At 38.4% G+C, this 19,975-nt stretch overlaps 1 protein-coding gene across 1 annotated transcript in view; it reads left to right on the forward strand.

Annotated features, from left to right (window-relative positions):
* Window positions 1-14,141: 14,141 nt before the first annotated feature.
* The window catches only part of PSME4 (proteasome activator subunit 4), a 106,685-nt gene continuing 100,851 nt past the window's right edge, over window positions 14,142-19,975 (forward strand). The window contains exon 1 of the mRNA XM_027865123.1: window positions 14,142-14,401. Within this exon, the coding sequence (XP_027720924.1) occupies window positions 14,142-14,401 (260 nt within the window). The remainder of the gene's footprint in view (window positions 14,402-19,975) is intronic.

Raw genomic sequence — 19,975 nt, forward strand, 5'->3', positions numbered from 1 at the left:
GTGGGAAAACTATAAATATTACCTATTGCTTTTCATATAAGAGAAATGAACATTAACTTTTTCTATTATACCATCCAAATGAGTTAATTTGTATTCTAAATCATTTTAATTTTAAAAAAAGTATTATATTGAATGTGATTAAAATGACTAAGACATAGATATAAAACATATTAGATATAACTCATGCATAAAAATTATTCATATTTTGGCAAAAATAAAGAGCTTGATGTTATTGGTGAATATAAATATTATTTGAAAATATAGTTATGAAAAATTGGTCATCTAACAAAATTTGGTATATAAAATCTAATTTTAAAAATTGCAAAAATGCTGTTTCCATAGCTATATGCAAAAGCGATTTCTAAGTGGTTTTCAGCAAAAAAATTAAATTATACTGAAGATTTGACTAGCATTATACTTTGTCTTACTCATGCCGACAAAATAATATCCAAAATAAAACCTCTAAAAGAAGTGAGGTAATGTGGTAAAGTATAAAGGTTACTGGATGGAGTCAGAAGACCTGGGTTTAAATACCAGCTCTGTCATTAATTTACTCTGGGGCCTTTAATAAGGCTTTCTCCTCTAGGCCCCAGTTTCCATTTTCATTTGTAACAAGAAAAGGCTGGACTAAATCAAGGATTCTTAACATGCGGTATGTGAATTTTAATTTTTTAAAAAATAATATTTATTTTTCCCAATTACATGCAAAGACAGTTTTTAACATTTATTTTTTGAAATTCTGAGTTCTAAATTCTCTCTCTCTTTCCTTCTCCCCTCTCCCTGAGATGGTAAGCAATTTGATACAGGTTCTACATGTGTGATCATGCAAAACATATCTCCACATTAGTCATATTGTGAAAGACATGGTTGGTGAATTTTAAAACATTTTTTATAATTTTATTTTAGGAAAACAGGTTTCCCTTGTAATCCTGTGCATTTTATTTTTTATTTTATTGATTTAAAATCATGACAACCAGATTGCCAAAAGAGTCCACTATATATCCAGAAAAGGTTAAGAACTCCTGAACCAAATAATCTCCAAAATCCTTTCCGCCTATAAATATGTGATCTAATAACCAAAGAGCTCTCCTCACTTAGCTCTTCCCTACCTCCAGAGTTAAGTTATTATACTTTTCTTCTTGGCTAACTTCTGATTTTTTTTTCTTTGAGTAATGGCGTTCCATTCTCAGAGAGTGAGCACCAAACTCTCTCTGCCTACAGCCAGCCCACGTGGCAGAAGTTGAAAAGCCTGCTTTTGGAAAAGTACAATGATGCCTACTCAAAGGGCCTGATTTAGAGCAGGTGCAGGTATTCTGATTGTTTCTAGTCCCTTTATCACATGAAAAACAGGAGCCTTTCAATTGACTACTGAGCTAGAATTAAAAATATATTTAAAAGGCACTACCTAAAAACAACATTTTTTTTTCTTTGCTGTTTGATTACATTTGAGTGAGACAGACAAGTTGTAAACTTCTGGATGAGAAGAGGTGTTGGGCCCTATCCTATCTGGGACCAACACGTGGTCCATACTCTGTTCTTTCCCTCTTTGTTTTGTTCTGCTTTTAGGTTAAGGAGTATTGGGGATGTGACCTTGTAAGCTTCAAAAGAAGTATGTGATCAACAGAAATATGGGAGCTAGAGTTTATGCCAGGACTTGTGGAAGGCCAAGCATGAAGGTGGTGGCAGTTGAGGTCTTATAAAACACCCTGCTTGATCCAGCCCAATAGTAAGAGACAAGGACTCCTCTGTCGGCTATGCTACATTTAAAAGTGAATTTGAAGGACTAAATGCTTTGAAGCAAATACTAGATGGTACGGTGGATAGAGCAGTGGGCTTAGAATCAGGAAGACTTGCTTTCCTGAATTCAAATCTGGCCTCAAGATACTTACTAGCTGTGTGACCCTGGACAAGTCACTTAACCCTGTTTGCCTCAGTTCCTCATCTGTAAAATGAGCTGGAGAAGGAAATGGCAAACTCCTCCAGTATCTTTGCCAAGAAAACCTCAAATGGGGTCATGAAGAGTCAGGTAACTGAAATGACTGAACAACACAACTACTACTGCTGCTGCTGCTGCTGCTGCTGCTACTACTACTACTACTACCACCACTACTACTACTTTAAGTGTGAACCCATTCTTCCTCAGGACAAAGTGATAAATGGAATTGTATGACACTCCTATCCCCTGACCCTCACCCTCTGGCTATTCAGTGGCAGTGCTTCTGTTCCTGCTATATATTCATATTAAAGAACCTTTTGTAAAAGCTAATCAATGTTAATTGATTAAATGAAATTTGGGTACTAATCATTGACACTTAACAGTGGGGAGAACTCATCAGAAGCAGGGCTCAAGCTGACAGCATTGAAGACATTTCCCAGTCCCTCAGAGATATGATTAGAATCCTGAGGGGGTAGATGCTGCCCTGCTCAGGGAGCCAGGTCATATGGAAAAGTAGCAATTGGAATAAAGATCCTCAGAGTTTATATGGGCTACCCCTAAGACAGCAGAATATTTTCCAGGGAATAATTCTTTGTTACTAAATTAATTCTGTTTCTTATTTCTCAATGTAGTTATTGGGAATTGTTTCATATTTATAAAAGTTAGATGGTTGACTCACCACCAACACTTCACCATCTTCTCACTAATCCCCCTCCCTCCCTGCTGAATCACCTGGGCCAGAGATTCCGGAGGACTTAACTCTTTCATTTCTGAAACTCCTCCTTTGGGCCCAGAGCTATTCTGATTAGTGAGTGCTTTGCTACATGAGTGCCCACAATATTTATTAGAAGCCATGCTTCACCTTACACTCTGGCACTCTGGCTATCTTCCCATTATCCTCTAGTGGATATACCTCTCTCTTCTTTCCTCTCCAGTACTGGAACCATAATCAAATCAATATTGCTATCAATCCTAGGAATGGTTGTCAAGGGTGTCAGTCTATTCGATGGTTCTATTTGCTATCCTTTATGACTTTTCAAACCAAAACACTTCTCCATAGTCACCACTCCTCTACAAATGTAAGCGATTTGGAGTCAGGGATAGCCTCACCTTTTTATTCCCTATGCTTAGCATAGTATTTGACATATCATAAGAACTTCATAAATGCTTTCTCATTTCTAACTTTGAGTATCTGCTGGGCTCATTGTGTTAGGGTAACATACCCTTTTCATCTCCTCCTTTCACCTCACATAACCACAGCTCTCCTTCAGGTGTCATCACCTCTCACCTGGACTATTTGTAATAGACTTCTAACTGGTCATTCTGCTTCAAGTGTCTCCCCATGTCCAATCTATGCTTCATTCTGTTTCCAAGGCAATTTTTTTAAGACCATGTCACCCCCTCCCCAGACTGCTCATTGGATTCCAGTGACTCCCTATTATCTCCAAGATCAAATATCAACTGTCTGTTTGACCTTTAGAGCTCTTCATAACCTGACCTCTTCCTGCGCTTCCGGGCATCTCACACTCCATCTTCCTCTACAAACTGTGACCTAGCTACATTGGCCTTGTGGTTCCTTGTATATGACACTCCATCTTTGCCCTGGTTATCCCCCATGACTGGAATGTTCTATTACATCACTTTAGCTTTTTTGCTTTCCCTGGCTTCCGTTAAGACTGAGCTCAAATCCCACCTTCAGCAGATTACCTCCTATAAATAGAAATCTCGTATATATCTCATATCTTCCTAGTTATTTACATGTTGTCTCCCCATTAGAATGTGAGCTCTTTGAAGGCAGGGACTATTTTTGCCCTTTTATTGTATACCCATTGGTTAGTAGAGTGCCTGGAACTTAGTAAGTCCTTAATAAATGATTGTTGCTTGCATGACTGACTACCCTCTGAGATGCTATATAGACAAATATCAGTCCTATGAAACCTGCATCTAATGAAAGAGATTAGGATCCTTTTTTTTCAAACTCTTGGGCTCATAAATCCTCTCCACCCTAATACCCTAGAGACAGTTTTACTTTTGGCTCATGTCTAGGTTTTCCCCAAAGGAGGGAGATTTAAAAAAAAAGGCACCCCATATACAATATTAATCAGGTATGGCCCAAGTAATTATTCCTATTTATATAAGACACATTAAGCATAAAATGCAAGTATCATTAACACAAAAGGATTCAGTAACTTAAGTTGTAATTCTTATTACAATTGACTGGGGCAGGGGGATGATAGTTAAAGTTATCAAAACACAAAGCAGTTTGCAAGCCTTCTAATTAAGCATTTCACTTTTCACTTTTCTCAGCACTATTCTAAATATCCCTGATACATATGTGCCAGTAAGAAAGGCAAGCTTAGGCCAATCTTCTCTGATACACAAGCTTCCTTTGCCAGATAGAACCCAAGGCTACTGGACTTTTTGAACTTCAAACACTATCTACAAATCTGGAAGTATCCATCTTTAGGTACTGATTTGCATAAGATCAGAAAAAAAAAACAAAAAAGAAAAACAGAGAGCCATGTGCTTATGGCCACGTAGAAGTCAGTAGGTGGGAAAATGTGGCCAGTCACTGTTTCCCACCTAAATACTGGGATACAGCTCGAAACAATACTATATGATTCACAGCTGGTAAGCAAAAGAGAGGTAGAGAAGCAGACAGATTCCTTTCCTACATCCACTGAGTCATGAAGCTGTTCCGGTTCTGCTGCTAAAAAGGGGCCATTTATTGCATACAGTTATCATTCCTGGTTCTGGGCAAACATTTTGAAACTTTTGGGACCTGCTTCTGGTTATGTGACTCATTGATGTAGGGCTTGTACTTTTGAGATGGAAGTATAGGTTAGATGATCACTTGTGAGGCTAGCTGATAAAAGCTAGTGTGGTACAATTTAAAAGAACATTATCTCTGGAGACAATATCTGAGTTGATGTCTTAGCTTTTCCACTTACTACTTGTGTGGCCTAATAAGGCTTAAAATGACTTAATGAAGTCATTTAATCTCTCTGTTTCCTCACCTGTAAAATGAGGGAGTTGGATGAGGTGACTTCAGAGATACCTTCTGGCTCTAAATTATGAAATACACTGGAGACTGTTTTGCTCTTCAGTTAGGATTGGATTTGATGAACTTTGAAGTCCCTTCTAATTCTGTGAAATTTTACATGGTAACTTAATGCATCCAATATCATTCCCAATGATAAAATTCTCATTGATCATAAACAATCATATTTTCTCACTAAGGTGTTATGTAATATTATTAGATCCAGAAGGTAACTGATTCAAAAATATAACTTTTTTTAAAAATTAGCTTTTTAGTCACTACCTATACAAATATTATTACTTAATACCATTACTTGGGAATCATTTTAAAAGTCATTCTTAAAAGATTTTATGCATTCTGCTGAAATTCATTCAAGGAGTTTGTCTCTGCAAAAAAAAAAAGTCTAAGAAATCCTGCTGTTTCTCAAAATGGGAATCATGATAGTTTGTGAGCATGAGATCTATTTGACAAAAATTTTGTTTTTTTTTTTAATTTTGAAAATTATTTTAACTTCATGGATTAATAGGCACTCAATGAGTGATGGAGCAGTATATGTTGGTTGTGAGCAGGATGTAACATATTACCAGAAAAGAGCTATGAATGTTTTAAAACATATCTATCATCAAGGAAATGCATGACCAGAAAAAAAGAATGGGCCAGTTATGTAGCAAAAGCCTATGGGCAACCTTCTTGCTCTATTAGTATCCACCCAGCATCAAAGATGAAGAGAAATGACTCAAGATGGCTGGAACCTCTGTGGAAGATTTATGAGAGCATATGGATAAGAATCAGTAGCACAGAATGGACAGACATGGAATGATTGTGATCCGTACTTTTCGAGGGAGTGTCCCTATCAGTGAGGTCACAGATCCATCAAAGCATCAAATTTAGTTTCAGTGTTCCCAATGAGTTTGAGAGGAGATAAACTGACTGCAAAGAGACCATGTTGGAGGTTCCTGCGATATCTAAGCATAAAGTACTAAGTGCCTGAACATATATGGTTATTAGATAGACTCAGGTCAAATTAAAAACTACATAACTAAGCCATTTGAAATCTAAACTAGCTGTGCTAGAAACATGAATGTATTTGTAAAACTAGAAAACAAAACTTACTCTCTTAGTCTTTACACAGTGCATCTGCTGGCAAACTGCACAGATTGTCAATATATGTTAATAATAATAAAGAAATATTTTGGAAATATGTTAATATTTAGTGAAATACATGTAATTAAACACAAATAGAAAATACTGAATTAATTGAGAACATTTAAATAGGAATTTACCTTTGGGTATTTCATACTCTGGAAAACTATGAGAAAATACAATGGTAGTGATTCTTGGAATGAGAAAAATAGCAAGGTCATTGCAGATTAGAATAAATGAGTCTACTAAATATATGAATCTTCTTGTTGACTCTGCTTGATATTAGTCCAAAAATGAGATGGCTATCTGACAATTTGAATGTATTTAAAGGAGACAAATAAAAATTTTAAAAGAACATTCTCATCTGAGAAGCTTAAAAGAAATGAGAGAACTTGGAATAGTAGTTCTTTAAAATGACTGCTGCAGCTGGATTTTAGGAAATGTCACTTCAGACAAATTCCAAAATATACACTAAAAATATACCTGCTAGATGGCAAAGGTTCTTGACATTTCTTTTTGAGCGTACTTGACACCCTAACTACTTCAAGGGATACAACTGCAAAAATTGAAAGGCATTCCAGTCATATTAATACTACAACTACATATCACTGCAAGATATGAGGCACAAACTTTATATTCAGGATATCATAGAAATTCAACATGTCTGCATATCTATACTAACCATAAATGAATGAACATAAATTAAGCATAACTATTCATTCCAAGTCTAAGCCCCTCAATCAAACATTTACAAAAAGATTCCACTCTCCCAGCATGAGCTTAACTCTGTTGGTCCCATTTTATACAACCTTTTCTCTACCAAATCTTTCTCATAAGTCTATATGAGATCAGCCTCTATAACTTCAAAAAGCATATTGTATTATTAAGATAAAATGGTTTACAAGTTATTTCAACACACATTATCTTATTTGAGTCTCATAAAAATGCTGTGAGATAGGTGGACAGGTGAAATAAGAGTCAGATTGTTCAAATCATACAGCAAATAAATGGCAGAGCTGGCATTTTGATGCCATATCTTCTGATTCCAACACCAGATTCTTTCAATTACAGCGGGCTATCTCTTTAAAAAAAATTTAAAATTTTTTCCTAATTATATGTAAAAACAATTTTAAACTTTTTTTTAAAGTTTTGAGTTCTATCCTTTCCTCTTTTACCTCCCTCCTTCCATGAGGCAGTAGGCAATCTAATATAGGTTATACATGTACAAATATGTAAAACATATTTTCATATTAGGCATTTTGTGGAAGAAAACTGAAACCAAAATAAAAAAAAGGAAAGTAAAAGGTCTGTATGCCTAAGATGCCATCAGTTCTTTCTCTGGAAGTATATAACATTTTTCATCCTGAGTCCTTTTGAATTTTCTTACATCACTGTATTGCTGAGAATAGTTCATAGCTGTTCATTGTACAATATTGCTATTACTGTGTACAATGTTCTCCTGGTTCTGCTCACTTAACTGCATCAGTTCATGTAAGTCTTTCCCAGTTTTTCTGAAATTAGTACCATTTGACATTTGGTATGGCTATGCCACCTTCCTTCACACTTTTTTCATTGATTCTCTTGCTATTCTTGACCTTTTTTTTCCAGATGAATTTTGTTATTATTTTTTCCAGCTCTATAAAATAATTTTTGGTAGCTTGATTGGTATGGCACTGAACAAGTAGCTTAATTTAGGTAGAGTTATCATTTTATTATATTGACTTGGCCTACCCATGAGCAATTAATATTTTTCCAATTGTTTAGATCCATTATACTATCTCTTAACCATTCTATTTTGCCTGACATCAGGGTTCACATGCTCTAATTGCTTCTTTGCTTTTATTTAATTAAATTGATTAATTAAAAATATTTAAATTGTTATTTCCTTTTAAAAGAAAAAACCATTACTATCACTTCCCATTGATGACTCCTTTCCTAAAATAACTCTACCTTGTGTAACAACCCCTCCTGGGCTATTGCCCCAACTCACATTGCTCTCCCAGATGGTAGATGTCTACTTCTCTCCTCGTGATTCTAAAGGTAACCCTGAGGGCCTGGGGTTTATAATACTGTTGCTGATAAACCCCCACTGGTGTGCTTCCCATTGACCATAAATCTCAAACAGAGGAGTTTATATTTGCTCTGCAGGCAATAAGTAGTCACTGAAATTTACTCACCAGGGGTGTGACATAGTCATCCCTGTGTTTTAGGAATATCAGCTGCATGGAGGATGAATTGGAGAAGGGAAAGACTTGGGACAGGGAAACCAATTAGGAAGCTGTCATACTAGTTTAAGAGAGAGAAGATGAAGGCCTGAACTAGAGTGATGGCTATGTAAATGGAGAGGAGGGGAAAAATGCAAGAGATGTAGGAGAGGCAGAAAAGACTTAGAAACTGATGTGCTATTATTTAGGATGAGGGAGAATAAGGAATTGAGGATGATTCTAAGCCTCCAAATCTGGGTGACAAAGAATGGTAATATCCTCGACAAAAATAAGGAAGTTCAAAAGAGTAGTGGGTGCTAGGAAAAAGATAATGAAATGAATTCTGTTTTGGACATTCTGAGTTTGAGATGCCTCAGTTTGATACGCCTAATAAGCAGCTGATGATGTGCTACTAGATCTTGGGAGAAGACTAGTGCTGGATATATAGACCTGGGAATCATCTGTGTAGCGATGATAATTGTTTCATGGGAGCTGATGAGTTCACCAAAAGAAAGTGTAGAGAGAAGAGATAGGAACATAAGACAGAACCATGGTCAGGGAATGGAATATACATAAAATATAATAAGATCTGTTTTGCATGTACTGAGTTTGAGATGCTTACAACATTTACATATCTAGCACTTAAAATCTGCAAAGTGCTTTACAAATATTATCTCATGTTATCTTCACAACAAGCATAGGAAATAGGTGCTATTATTATTCCTATTACATAGATGAGGAAACTGAGGCACATAGGATCCCAAGGTCATATAGCCAGTAGGTGTCTGAGGCCAGATTTCAAGTCACGTCTTCCTGAAGCCACTCTATTCACTGTGCCACCTACCTGCCTCAACATTCAGAAAAGAGGACTGAGTGGGTTTTATGAGAACTGCTCTTCCATTTCTAAAATATTTGTGAGCTCTTTAAGCTAGAAGGTTCTTAAGAGATAATCTGACCCAACTCCTTTATTTTATAGAAAAGGAAAGTAAGGCCAAAGGAGATAGTGACTAGTTTAAGGTCAGAAGACAAATGACAAACCAATGGTAGGTGAATATATATCATATATATTATATTTATATGATCTGCATATATAAGTTCATGTCATGAATTATATTTTCATAGATTCAAATCTGGAAAAATCTTAGAAATTACTTACTTCGACCCTCTCGGTTTTTAGATAAGGAGATTAAAACCCAGAGGGGTAACTTAACATGGTCTCCCAGTTTAGATGTATAGCTAAATATTTTTTAAAACCTATACTTTACAAAATTTCCCACAATTTGTAATATAAGTCACTCAAAGTCAAAGTAAACTACTTGGTTTCTTTTGCTTTTTAAAATGGGGTATAAAATAAAGATAATTGCTGATAGGAATATATGCACTATATACTTTAATACAAAGAAAAAACACAGTAAAGGTTATGCTTTTTTGCTATTGGTGTTGTTAGTGAGATTTTATGTAGCAGGGTACTTAGAATCATTTACTAATTGATCCCTGCTGACATCCATTATAATTAAGTTCATTTTAAAGTCAACGTTAAGTGACTGTTAAATAAGGCTAAAATAAACCCAGGAACCAAAATGTTCTATACCTGGCCACATGATTAGGAATATTTTTGGACAAATAATACCTATAAAGCACTTAGCACAATGTCTGGCACAAAGTAGGTGCTTAATAAATGTTATTCCACTTCATTCTGTTCCATTCCATTCCTGGTCACTGAAATGCTATGGCAACTGAATGGTGGGATGCCTAGAAAAATAAACAACACCACAACTATTCTCACCCCCACTGAAATCAATTTAAAACTCAGCACTATGAGACATCACACTTGAGATTCAGGAGACTGAAGTGACTTGCCTATGACAAAGGCATTAAATATAAAAACAAAGGTGAGATATGTACCAGATGCTCTAGTTCCTAATGCAATATTCTTTGCCCTCTACCACATTACCTCTCATTTATTTATTTAAATATAAAATTATATTTATTCATTTAAATGTTATTTAAATATGAAATGATAGATCATTTTAAATTCAACAATTCATGTCTACATTTTTTTTTGGTAGGCAATGAGGTTAAGTGACTTGCCCAAGGTCACCCAGCTAGTAAGTGTCAAGTATCTGAGGCCAAATTTGAACTCAGGTCCTCCTGACTCCGGGGCTGGTACTCTGTCCACTGTGCCACTGAGCTCCCCACTAATGTCTACATTTTTAAAGTGGCTAACATATACAGAAGTCTGTTAGAGGCTGGGTGAAATACAAAGCTTGGATAAAAAAATGGTACCTGTCTTCATGGAGTTTATACTCTATAAGAGGACAATGATATACATACAAATACAAACTATTGTGATGGTTATATCAGAAACAGTGCAGTTAAACTATTATGTAAGTCTGGAGAGGGTAGGGAAAGGTCATTTGTGACTAAGGGATCAGAAAAAGCTTCCTAAAAGAGACCAGAATTTAGGTTAGTTTTTAAAGGATGTGTAGAAATTCAAAAGGTAATATAGGGGAGATAAGGCATCAGAAGGGAATTTCCCACCAAGGGAATAGTTTGAGCAAAGGCTAGAAGTGGGAAAATATAGGACATATGTGGTGGTGGATAATGAGTAAAACAATTAGCTCAAGTATAGAGTATGTGGAGAAGAATAAACAAGGCTATAATGCAGGATGGTGCTGACTACAGAGGACCTTAAATGCCAAGTCCAGGAGTTCACCTGGAAGGCAATAGGAAGACATAAAAGGGTTTTGAGCAGAGAATAACATAACCAAATCTACATCTAATGAAGATGTCTGTCAATCAAAAAATATTTTTTAAATGCCAGCTCTGTGCCAGGAAATATTCTAGGTGCAAAAGACAGAATGCACAGAATGAAACAAGGAGCCTGCATTCTATAAGGGGAAAGATCAAATAGCATTTGCTTTACATACATTATCTCATTTGAATCTCATAACAACTCTGTGAAGGAAGTACTATGACTATCCTCATTTCACAAAGGAGGAAGCTGAGGATTAAAGAGGTTAAATAAATGATTTGCACAGGGTCACACAGCCAGTAAGCATCAGAGGCAGGATTAGAGATAAGGACTACCTGACTCCAAATTCAGTATTCTGTCCTTGACAGGACGGTTTGAGGTGGAGAAAAAAGTGGGGAGGTGAAGACCTGTTAGGAGACTGTTGCAATAGTGTAGGCAGGTGGTCACAGGGTACCACAGTGGTAGCAGAGTGAATAGATGGGGACAGATGGGAGAGATATTAAAGAAATAAATTTGGCATTACCTATAATTGATTGGCTCCTTGAAGGGAGGGAAAGAAGAGTCAAATAATAATGCAAATTCAGTCTTATGTACATGCAGAGTGGGTGGCTGCCTTGGTAGTGGATTTAAGGGAATGTGCTTATGAGGTCATCTACCCACTAAAAAACCTCCCCCACTTAACAACTGATACCTGTCATGCCAAAATCAGAGATGCTATTATCTTTGATTTGCCCCCTTGTTAAAATATAAATATACATACGAATAGCTTTATAATAGACTAATTTACATTCTAGTAAATGAGGCATCAAGGTGGCCAGTGGATAAGTGTGTCGAACTTGGAGTGAAGATGACCCAAGTTCCAATTCTGCCATACACGCTGGCTCTCTACACATTAGTCTCATCTGTGGATAAAAACATTTACTTCATAAGGCAACAATCAAATAATACAATATATGTAAAGTGGTTTTTTAAACCTTAAAGTACTATATAAATGCTATTTTTGCCACAAGTGCTATATAAGAGCTATTCTTATATAAATAGTTGTCATATTCTTTCATGGGTCTACATTATTTCATAACATGAGTGTATATAGGGGGAGGGAACAAAGAGCATAAGACAACAAATGGAATTTTGGCGCAGGGAAAGGTCAAATTAAGGAAAGGATGGGGACCAGCCCTGGGGAAAAAAAAAGTCATCTTTTTTGATGATGCTGATGCTAGCTGACTTTGTGATAATGCTTGAAGGTTTACAAATCATTTAACCTATGATAGGATATGAGGACAATTACTAAAACAACAAATTATGATATGTGTGTCTTGAGGCGATATGCCTTTCTGTTTCCTGGTAGATATAGAAAAGAGAAAATGTCATCTCTCCAACAGAGATATTATGATGCTCAGTAAAATAAACAAACACATAAATAATATTCTAAAAGTATGTCATCTGTATAAAAACATTCCTATAAGCATTTGCAAAAAAATGCCAAAAGTATTTTGTTTATATGCATGGCAAGCTCAAGGGTGAAACTGTAAAGTAAATACTACTGCTAGATAGGAAGAACCCTAGGATTTAAAAATTTTAAATTAAAAACTATCTAGGAAACCAGGGCGGGGGGAAGGAAACAAGCAACCCAATAACATGTAACAGAAACATATTCATGTTTTACCTACATTTTTATTGAAAGAGACTTAGAGCTGGAAGGAAGCTTAGAGATCACAGGATCAATCAATCAATCAGTAAACATTTAATTGAAGGCCTACTATGTGCAAGACATTGTACTAAGTGCTGGATCATTGATTTAGAGCTGGAAGAACCATTACAGACATTCTAATAGTCTAACCCCTCTCACTGCAGATACGGAAACTCAGGCCTAGTAAGGTTAAGTCACTTGCCCAAGATCACAAAAGTAGTTAGGTTTTTGGGGGTTAGGGGTGGTACTTTTCTAAACAGTCCATTGGAGACAAAAGTTAATTCTTTTCTAAAGTCTAAATTGAGAGATTTAATAGGAAACTATCAGAAATGAATAGTGTACTGTTTTCACCTCAGAATGGCAACACATTCCTGTAAAACTCATGTGAAACAATCTCTGGGATTTTAATCACTTGCAAATTATTCCATCAGGGGCTACTAGACCAGTATGGCAGTTCTAATAATCATATTATTAATAGCTAATGTTTATATTTATATAAATATAGATTTATATTACAATATTCCTATATTAAACACACACAGCACTTTACATAGCCCCATCTCATAGGCTCATGGATTACATTAAAGGAAGGGACCTTTAGAGGTCACATAGTCCAACGCCCTTATTTTACAGACGAGGAAACTGAGGCCCAGAGAAATCTAGTGTTCTGCCCAGGCCCATGGCCAGCGGGCGTCAGAAGGTGGGATTCAGACCCAAGCTCCCCGGGCTGCAGGTCCCGCGCGCTCCATTCCGCGGCCTCGCGCTCTCTGTGCGCCGGGAAGCCTGGGCCCGGAGCTGGAAAAGGGGAGAACTCTAGCTCAGGGTCAGACCGCAGGACACAAGCCCAACAGAGCACTCCGACAAGCACCTCCTGTAGGCTCCGTCTTTCTAGGGAAGGACGAACCTGGGGTCTGCACGTGCGCAGTTTTTGGCGGGGGGCGGGGGGAAAGGGAGGGAAGACTGGAGCGGGGGGGGGGGGCGTGTTATGCCAAGATGCTTCTCTCTTCTTTACATTTGCCCCGGCGGCGGCCGCCTCCACCGCCTCCTCCCACTCCCCGCTCCTCCCCGGAAGTGACGTAGAGCCCGTCCGGAACCTCCTGGCCCGGCAGCTGCAGCGTCACCAGCACAGCCGGTGCGAGGCGGGGCGGGCGGAGTAAGGGATCCGGCAGCCAACGAACCGGGCACCGCGCGAGAGGCAGCGACGCTGGCCGGGGGGGGGGGGGGGGCCCAGTGGCCGAGGGCGAGGGGGCCGGCGGCGGCAGCAGGGAGCCGAAGAGGCGGCGGAGGAAGGGAAGAAGGAGGAGGAGCCCCGAGCGGGGGTGGGGGTCGGGGAGGGTTGGGGGGGGAGGGGGTGGGGGGGTGTCCCTGGGGTTATGGAGCCGGAGGATCGGGCGGGAGGCGGAGAACCGCCGGAGCCTGGTGGGGATCCCGACTCCGATACGAACCCTGGACCCTGCTCGCGAGGCTTCGTCCCGCAGAAGGAGATTGTCTACAACAAGCTGCTTCCCTACGCCGAGCGGCTGGACGACGAGTCCGACTTGCTGCTGGCCCAGATCAAAGGCAACCTGGGCCGAGCCGTGCAGCTGCAGGAGCTGTGGCCAGGGGGCCTCTTCTGGACTAGGAAACTCTCCACGTAAGTGACCCGCACGCACCGCTCCCCAGAGTCGGGCGCCTTCTCCTACCCCCTCTCCGGGGACCGGGGAAGAGTTCTTGTACTTGTATGTATGTGTATGTATGGGGGGGGTTCGAGGAAGGGGACCGAGGACGTAGTTTCAGGTCGAGTAACAGCTAGCTGGAGGTCGGGGGCGTCAAGGGCGCTCTTTGTCCGCCCCCTCCTGGGTACAGGTCAAGTTCCTACTCCTCTCTCCTCCCTTCCACCCCCTCCCCTCGTCCTCATTCCTCAGGGAAACTAGAATCTCTTTCCACTTGGCAACATTGTGGTTCCTTTGCGATTCCCATGGGGTCAGGGAAGAAGACATATTGAGACTCTGAAACCCTCTCCTGGGTTACTTTCTTACAGGATCGGCCTCGGCTTGCTGGCTTAGCCTTGCTTTGCTTTGCTTTGCCCAGGGGATTTTCGGGTTGTTGTCTTTCTAACCCTTGAGGCCCAGTCGCGGGGAGTAAAGAAAGCAAAGGTCTCTGTCTCTGTCTCTCTCTGTGTGTCTCTCTCTCTCTGTCTCTCTATCTCTCTCTCGTCTCTCTTTCCCTCTGTCTCTCTATTTTTCACACACAGTCATTCACTCACACTCTCACACTCTCCCTGCCCAGACTGGAGAGTACTATGTTTGAATTTTATCCCCTAGTGTGTCTCTAGGAAGGAGGAATTACTTTTAATTTCCCTATTCTTTCCCCTACTTCCTTTTCCAATGTGGTTCTGATCTCTGACAAAGTCTATGCTGCCAGTTCCTGAATAGAGAGGTGTAGTAATAATGCTCTGTTCTACTTTTTAGTCTGTTCTGAAACGGACTAAAAAGTTTGCCTTAAAATTTGCTCTTGAGCCATGTGTGTTTGAATAGTAAGTCTACTCTTAATAGTGAGTGAATCAGTTGTTAGCTAAGGCAAGCCAAAAGCTGCTTCCCTGTTGGGATATTTCCTTCCATCTGAAGATATTTACTGTTTTTAGAGGAAAAGTGGGAAGAGTGTTGTGCAGCTGCTGGGTTTTTCTTATTATGTATCAGGATTTTGTCATTAAGTTTTATGAAACTTTCAGATGTATAGTGTACCCAAATTAGTAACTGAGCAGTTAGTTGAAGTCTTTCAGTTACACAGAATGCTCAGCTGCAGCCTAGAAATGTTAATTAAATAAGAAGTCAGTAAACACTGACAATGAGAAAGCATAAAAGAGACATTGTTTTTACTGCTTTTCTGTGGTGGAGTAAACTTTTAAAGTGAGAATTTTTGTTTCTTTCACATTTGATCAGCCTCATTTTAACCAAGATCCTTTAAAGAAAAATCTTCTGGCCTTGTAGCTAAATACAAGTATGGGTGAGGGACCCAAGAGTTAAGTCACTTGGACAGTGTTTATTAAAATCTGCTGGGTAAATTGAATGACTCAGGATTTTATAATGTAAGGGCCCTTTAAAGTTTGCTGTGGGATTGTTATTTTCACCTGACAGTTCTCAGGGACCTCAGTGGAAATATTGTCTGATTTGGGAGAAGTAAGCATCTCTCCAATAAAAAAAACAAAAATCAGAATCAGAACATGGAATAATTTGCTCCTTTTTTAGAGAAGGTGTAAGATATCAAGGTTAAATAGATCTCACTTGACTAGATTGTATGAAAAGTTTGCAGAGCTGTGATTGGGGAAATCTTGTTCTGGACAAAAGTGCAACAAGGTAGAAGCACCATAATTACTCAGAAGTTTAAAAACAAACTACTTGCAAGTGATTAAAATCCCAGAGATTATGTCAAATGAGCTTTACAGTATTGTCATACTTAGGTAAAAATAAAGTACACTCTACTAATTTCTGATAGCTTTGTTTTAATCTGTCAATTTAGAGTTTCCTAAAGCATATTGTTTGTGCTAACAAAAACAGTTCTTTTAAACTATACAGTCATGTATAAATTAATACGTGGTTTGAGTTTCGTACCCAGAATCCATAAGAATGTGAATAAGCATTTGTTTGCTAAAGGTTTTTGATAGCCATGTTTGATAAAGTGAATATTTAGGAGTTATCTTGTTTGTGAAATCTCCTTTAATATAAAAAGGGCCAAGGAGGCTGAACACAGTTTTTAATAGTGACACTGGATTATCTATAGTTGAGGTCATATAGTAAATATTTTACCACTGACATAAATAACTAGCATGTTCTTGTTTACCAAGAAATAATCTCGGGTAGAATTTTGTTTTGGAGTAGTCAGTGGTCGAATCCTGCAAACTGATTCTTGTGATTGCATTATGTGACATTTTAAACTTCGTTTGTCACATTGAGATCTAGGGTGTACATTTTCTCCTAGCCATCTGTTAAGTCATACTGTTTACAGTTATGCTTGTTTTTAGTTTTGCTTGCTGTAGGAGTTTATATACAAATACTACTGAAACTTGTGGCAGTCAATTACTGAGTGGTTTCCAAATTTAGAAATTTGCAGAAAGATGGTAATAACATGCAACTTGAGATTTGTGACTTTGTGGCAAATCATTTAGCCTCTCTGTGCCTCTGCTTCCTCATCTGTAAAGTGAGAGATGGTTTAAATGTTGTGTCAGGTACTCTTACGTTTGAAATTTCATGATTGTTTTTCTCATCTTACTACTATAGTAGAAACTCTTAATATCTAAAGTAACTGGTGTTCCTGAAAAGTTTTCTTCAAGTGGAATTTATATATTTAAACCTATTTTCCCAATTACATTATTATAAGTACAGTAGCTAGCCAGAGCAGGGTGACTGCTGGACACAGGTTGGAAGAGGGGACTTAGGAACCACAGCAGTGAATGAAAATCCAGACATGCTGGAATGATTCTATTTCTGACCCATAAGTATATATTCCAGACTGGGTGTCAGAGTTATTCAGTCATCAGTTAGACTTTGTAGCTATTAATTGGTGTTTGGGTTTAATTCTGGCTTAGGAGGTGCCCTCTAGTCTCTCTTAATTCTGTGCTTAGTCTCAACATTCAGTATTTTAAGGTCTGTCTATTCTTGGGGTGTAGTCCTTGAAATTTGCTCTGGGTAAAAGAATTGTTGGTTGTCTCTGGGAATAGGCCTACTAAAATAAATATGGCCTAGTGCAAGGGGCAGCTAAGTGGTGTAGTGGATAGGGCATGGGCCTGGAGTCAGAAAGTCTCATGTTTCTGAGTTCAAATGTGGCCTAAGACACTTACTAGCCGTGTGACCCTAGGCAAGTCACTTTACCTTGTTTGCCTCCATTTCCTCATCTATAAAATGAGCTGGAGAAGGAAATGGCAAACCACGCCAATATCTTTGCCAAGAAAACCCCAAATGGGGTCACAAAGAGTAGAATGTGACTGAAAAAAACAACAAAAGTGATACAGTAAAAACATAGTATAAGAATGAATTTCTACAAGGGAAGCTAGTGGTACATGGATAGAGTGCTGGGCCTGGAGTTAGGAAGAACTGATTTCAAATCCAAACTCAGACACCTACTAGCTGTGTGACCCTGGGCAAGTCACTTCATCAGCTATAAAATGGGAATAATAATAGGACCTACCTTACCATGTTATGAGGATCAAATGAGATAAAGTGCCATGCACATTAGAAGAGCTATATGAATGCTTATTCCCTTTCCTATCCTCAGAGTGCTGCTGGGCTGATATACATGTGTGCAGAAGTAAATACCGGGTATTTTCAGGATGGATGTCATTAACTGAATGGATTGGAAAAAACTTCATGGAGGCATTTGAACTTAGCCTTGAAAAAGAACATCAGGATTCAAAGAGTCAGAGATGGGATTCAACCTAGGTATTAGGAACAAATTGGGGAACGGGTTATATTTGCCTGGAAAAGAGAGTGCATGATGGGGAGGAATGTGTACTAAGGTTAAAAAGATGGGCTGAAGCAAAATTTTTCAGGGCCTTAACTGCCAGGCTTTTTGTATTTATCTTAGAGGCAATAGATTCAGTTATGTTCTTAGTTGGAAGAGGGACCTCATTGACCAGCTAGCCATCCCATAATTGAACAAGCATCCCTGAGGATACTGGCAAGTGGTAATTTAGCTTTCTTCATTTGAAGTCTTTTAGTGAGGGGGAATTTATTACTGCCCAGAGCAGCCAATTCCACTCTTGGAATGGGAAGCAACTGAAGGTGTCTTTGTCTCTAAAATGAAGAGACTGGCCCACATGATCTCTTAAGGACTTTTTTAGCTGTAAAATCCCATGTTTCAGTGATTCTTTATCTAGACAGATTAGATTAGGCACTCCATTCCTCCATATTGTGAGCAGTGGTGAGATCACAGTTTAATTGTCCAAAGAGAGGACTTTTAGTGAAGCAGAGATGAGAAAACACATGTTTCTCCTCATTTTACATTTGTGTTTTCAAATTCTGGAAATGTGAAGTTGATTCAGTGTAACAAATTTCATCCCTAATGGTACAGTGGAATTCTCTTTCCTTGAGCTGCTTTATAATGAAGTATGATTGTATGTACTGTATTCAGGAACTATTTCATTTACTAATTAAAGAGTAGTTCCCTTCAGAATGAACCAGCAGTTGTTTAATTATGATCAAGAGCATTGTGTAGCCTTCTAGGATAGGAAATAGATTATCCAATTGAAACTACATAATTCATTTAATTAGATTATGTAACTACCTGAAGTTGGAGTTTAGCCAAGATAGTGAACTAACAAATACTCCTCTGTGAAAAGTAAAAAAGTAAAAAGTAGTAGTGGCTATGGAGGCTCTGGAATTCAGAATCTTGACTCTGAAATGACATTTGACATCTCTATCATCATTATTCAAATCAGATTATTATTTGGTTCAGCTCTTGGAGGAAGAGTATAGTAGAGACAACTGCAAACTGATGATATAGTGCTTTACAGTTTGCAAAGTTCTTTTCTCCTAACAGCCTTTAAAGGCATAGGGGAAGTGTTATAGATTGAGGAAAGCCAGATTCAGAAGAGGTGAAGTGAATTGTACAGGGTCACTTGTTAGTAGGTGTTAATGGCAGTAATTGAACCCACGTCAGCTAATTTCAGGCTTCCCATGGTCTTTTCACCACACCATGCTGCCATATCAGTAGAATTTGAAATAAACAAAATGGGTAGTATTCTAAAATTGGGGGGAAGAACTTTCTAACAACTGGTATTGTCCAAGAAGGGAATGCAGCAGCTTTATGAGGTAATGGGTTCCCTTTCACTGGAGGTCTCTGTTCTGTCTCTCTTACCACCTGTCAGAAAAAGATATTTTAGGGGAATATGGTTTGGATTCTGAAGCCTGTTCCATCTCTTATATGTTGTGTAGCATGTCTTACTTTTCCTAGTGTTTTTAAATTTTTATTATCTTACTTGATCCTTGAAAATAGGGTAGGTGCTATTATACCTATTTTATAGGTAATGGATACTGAGAAATAAAGGTTTCAGTGAGTTACCCAAGGTCACACACTAGTTAGCAAAGCCAGCGGTGAAATGTGTATCTCTTTCTCTCCTGAGCCTGTGCTTTTTCAGCTAGACTTGATGTTCCGATAGGAGAGGCAAAGTACTACTAGTTTTCTTGAAAAAATGTTTAAAAACAATTATAGATTCCAAAAGCATTCACTTTTT

This window comes from Vombatus ursinus, unplaced genomic scaffold (genome assembly GCF_900497805.2).
Source record: "Vombatus ursinus unplaced genomic scaffold, bare-nosed wombat genome assembly UNPS02014778.1, whole genome shotgun sequence".
Classification (NCBI taxonomy): Eukaryota; Metazoa; Chordata; class Mammalia; order Diprotodontia; family Vombatidae; genus Vombatus; species Vombatus ursinus.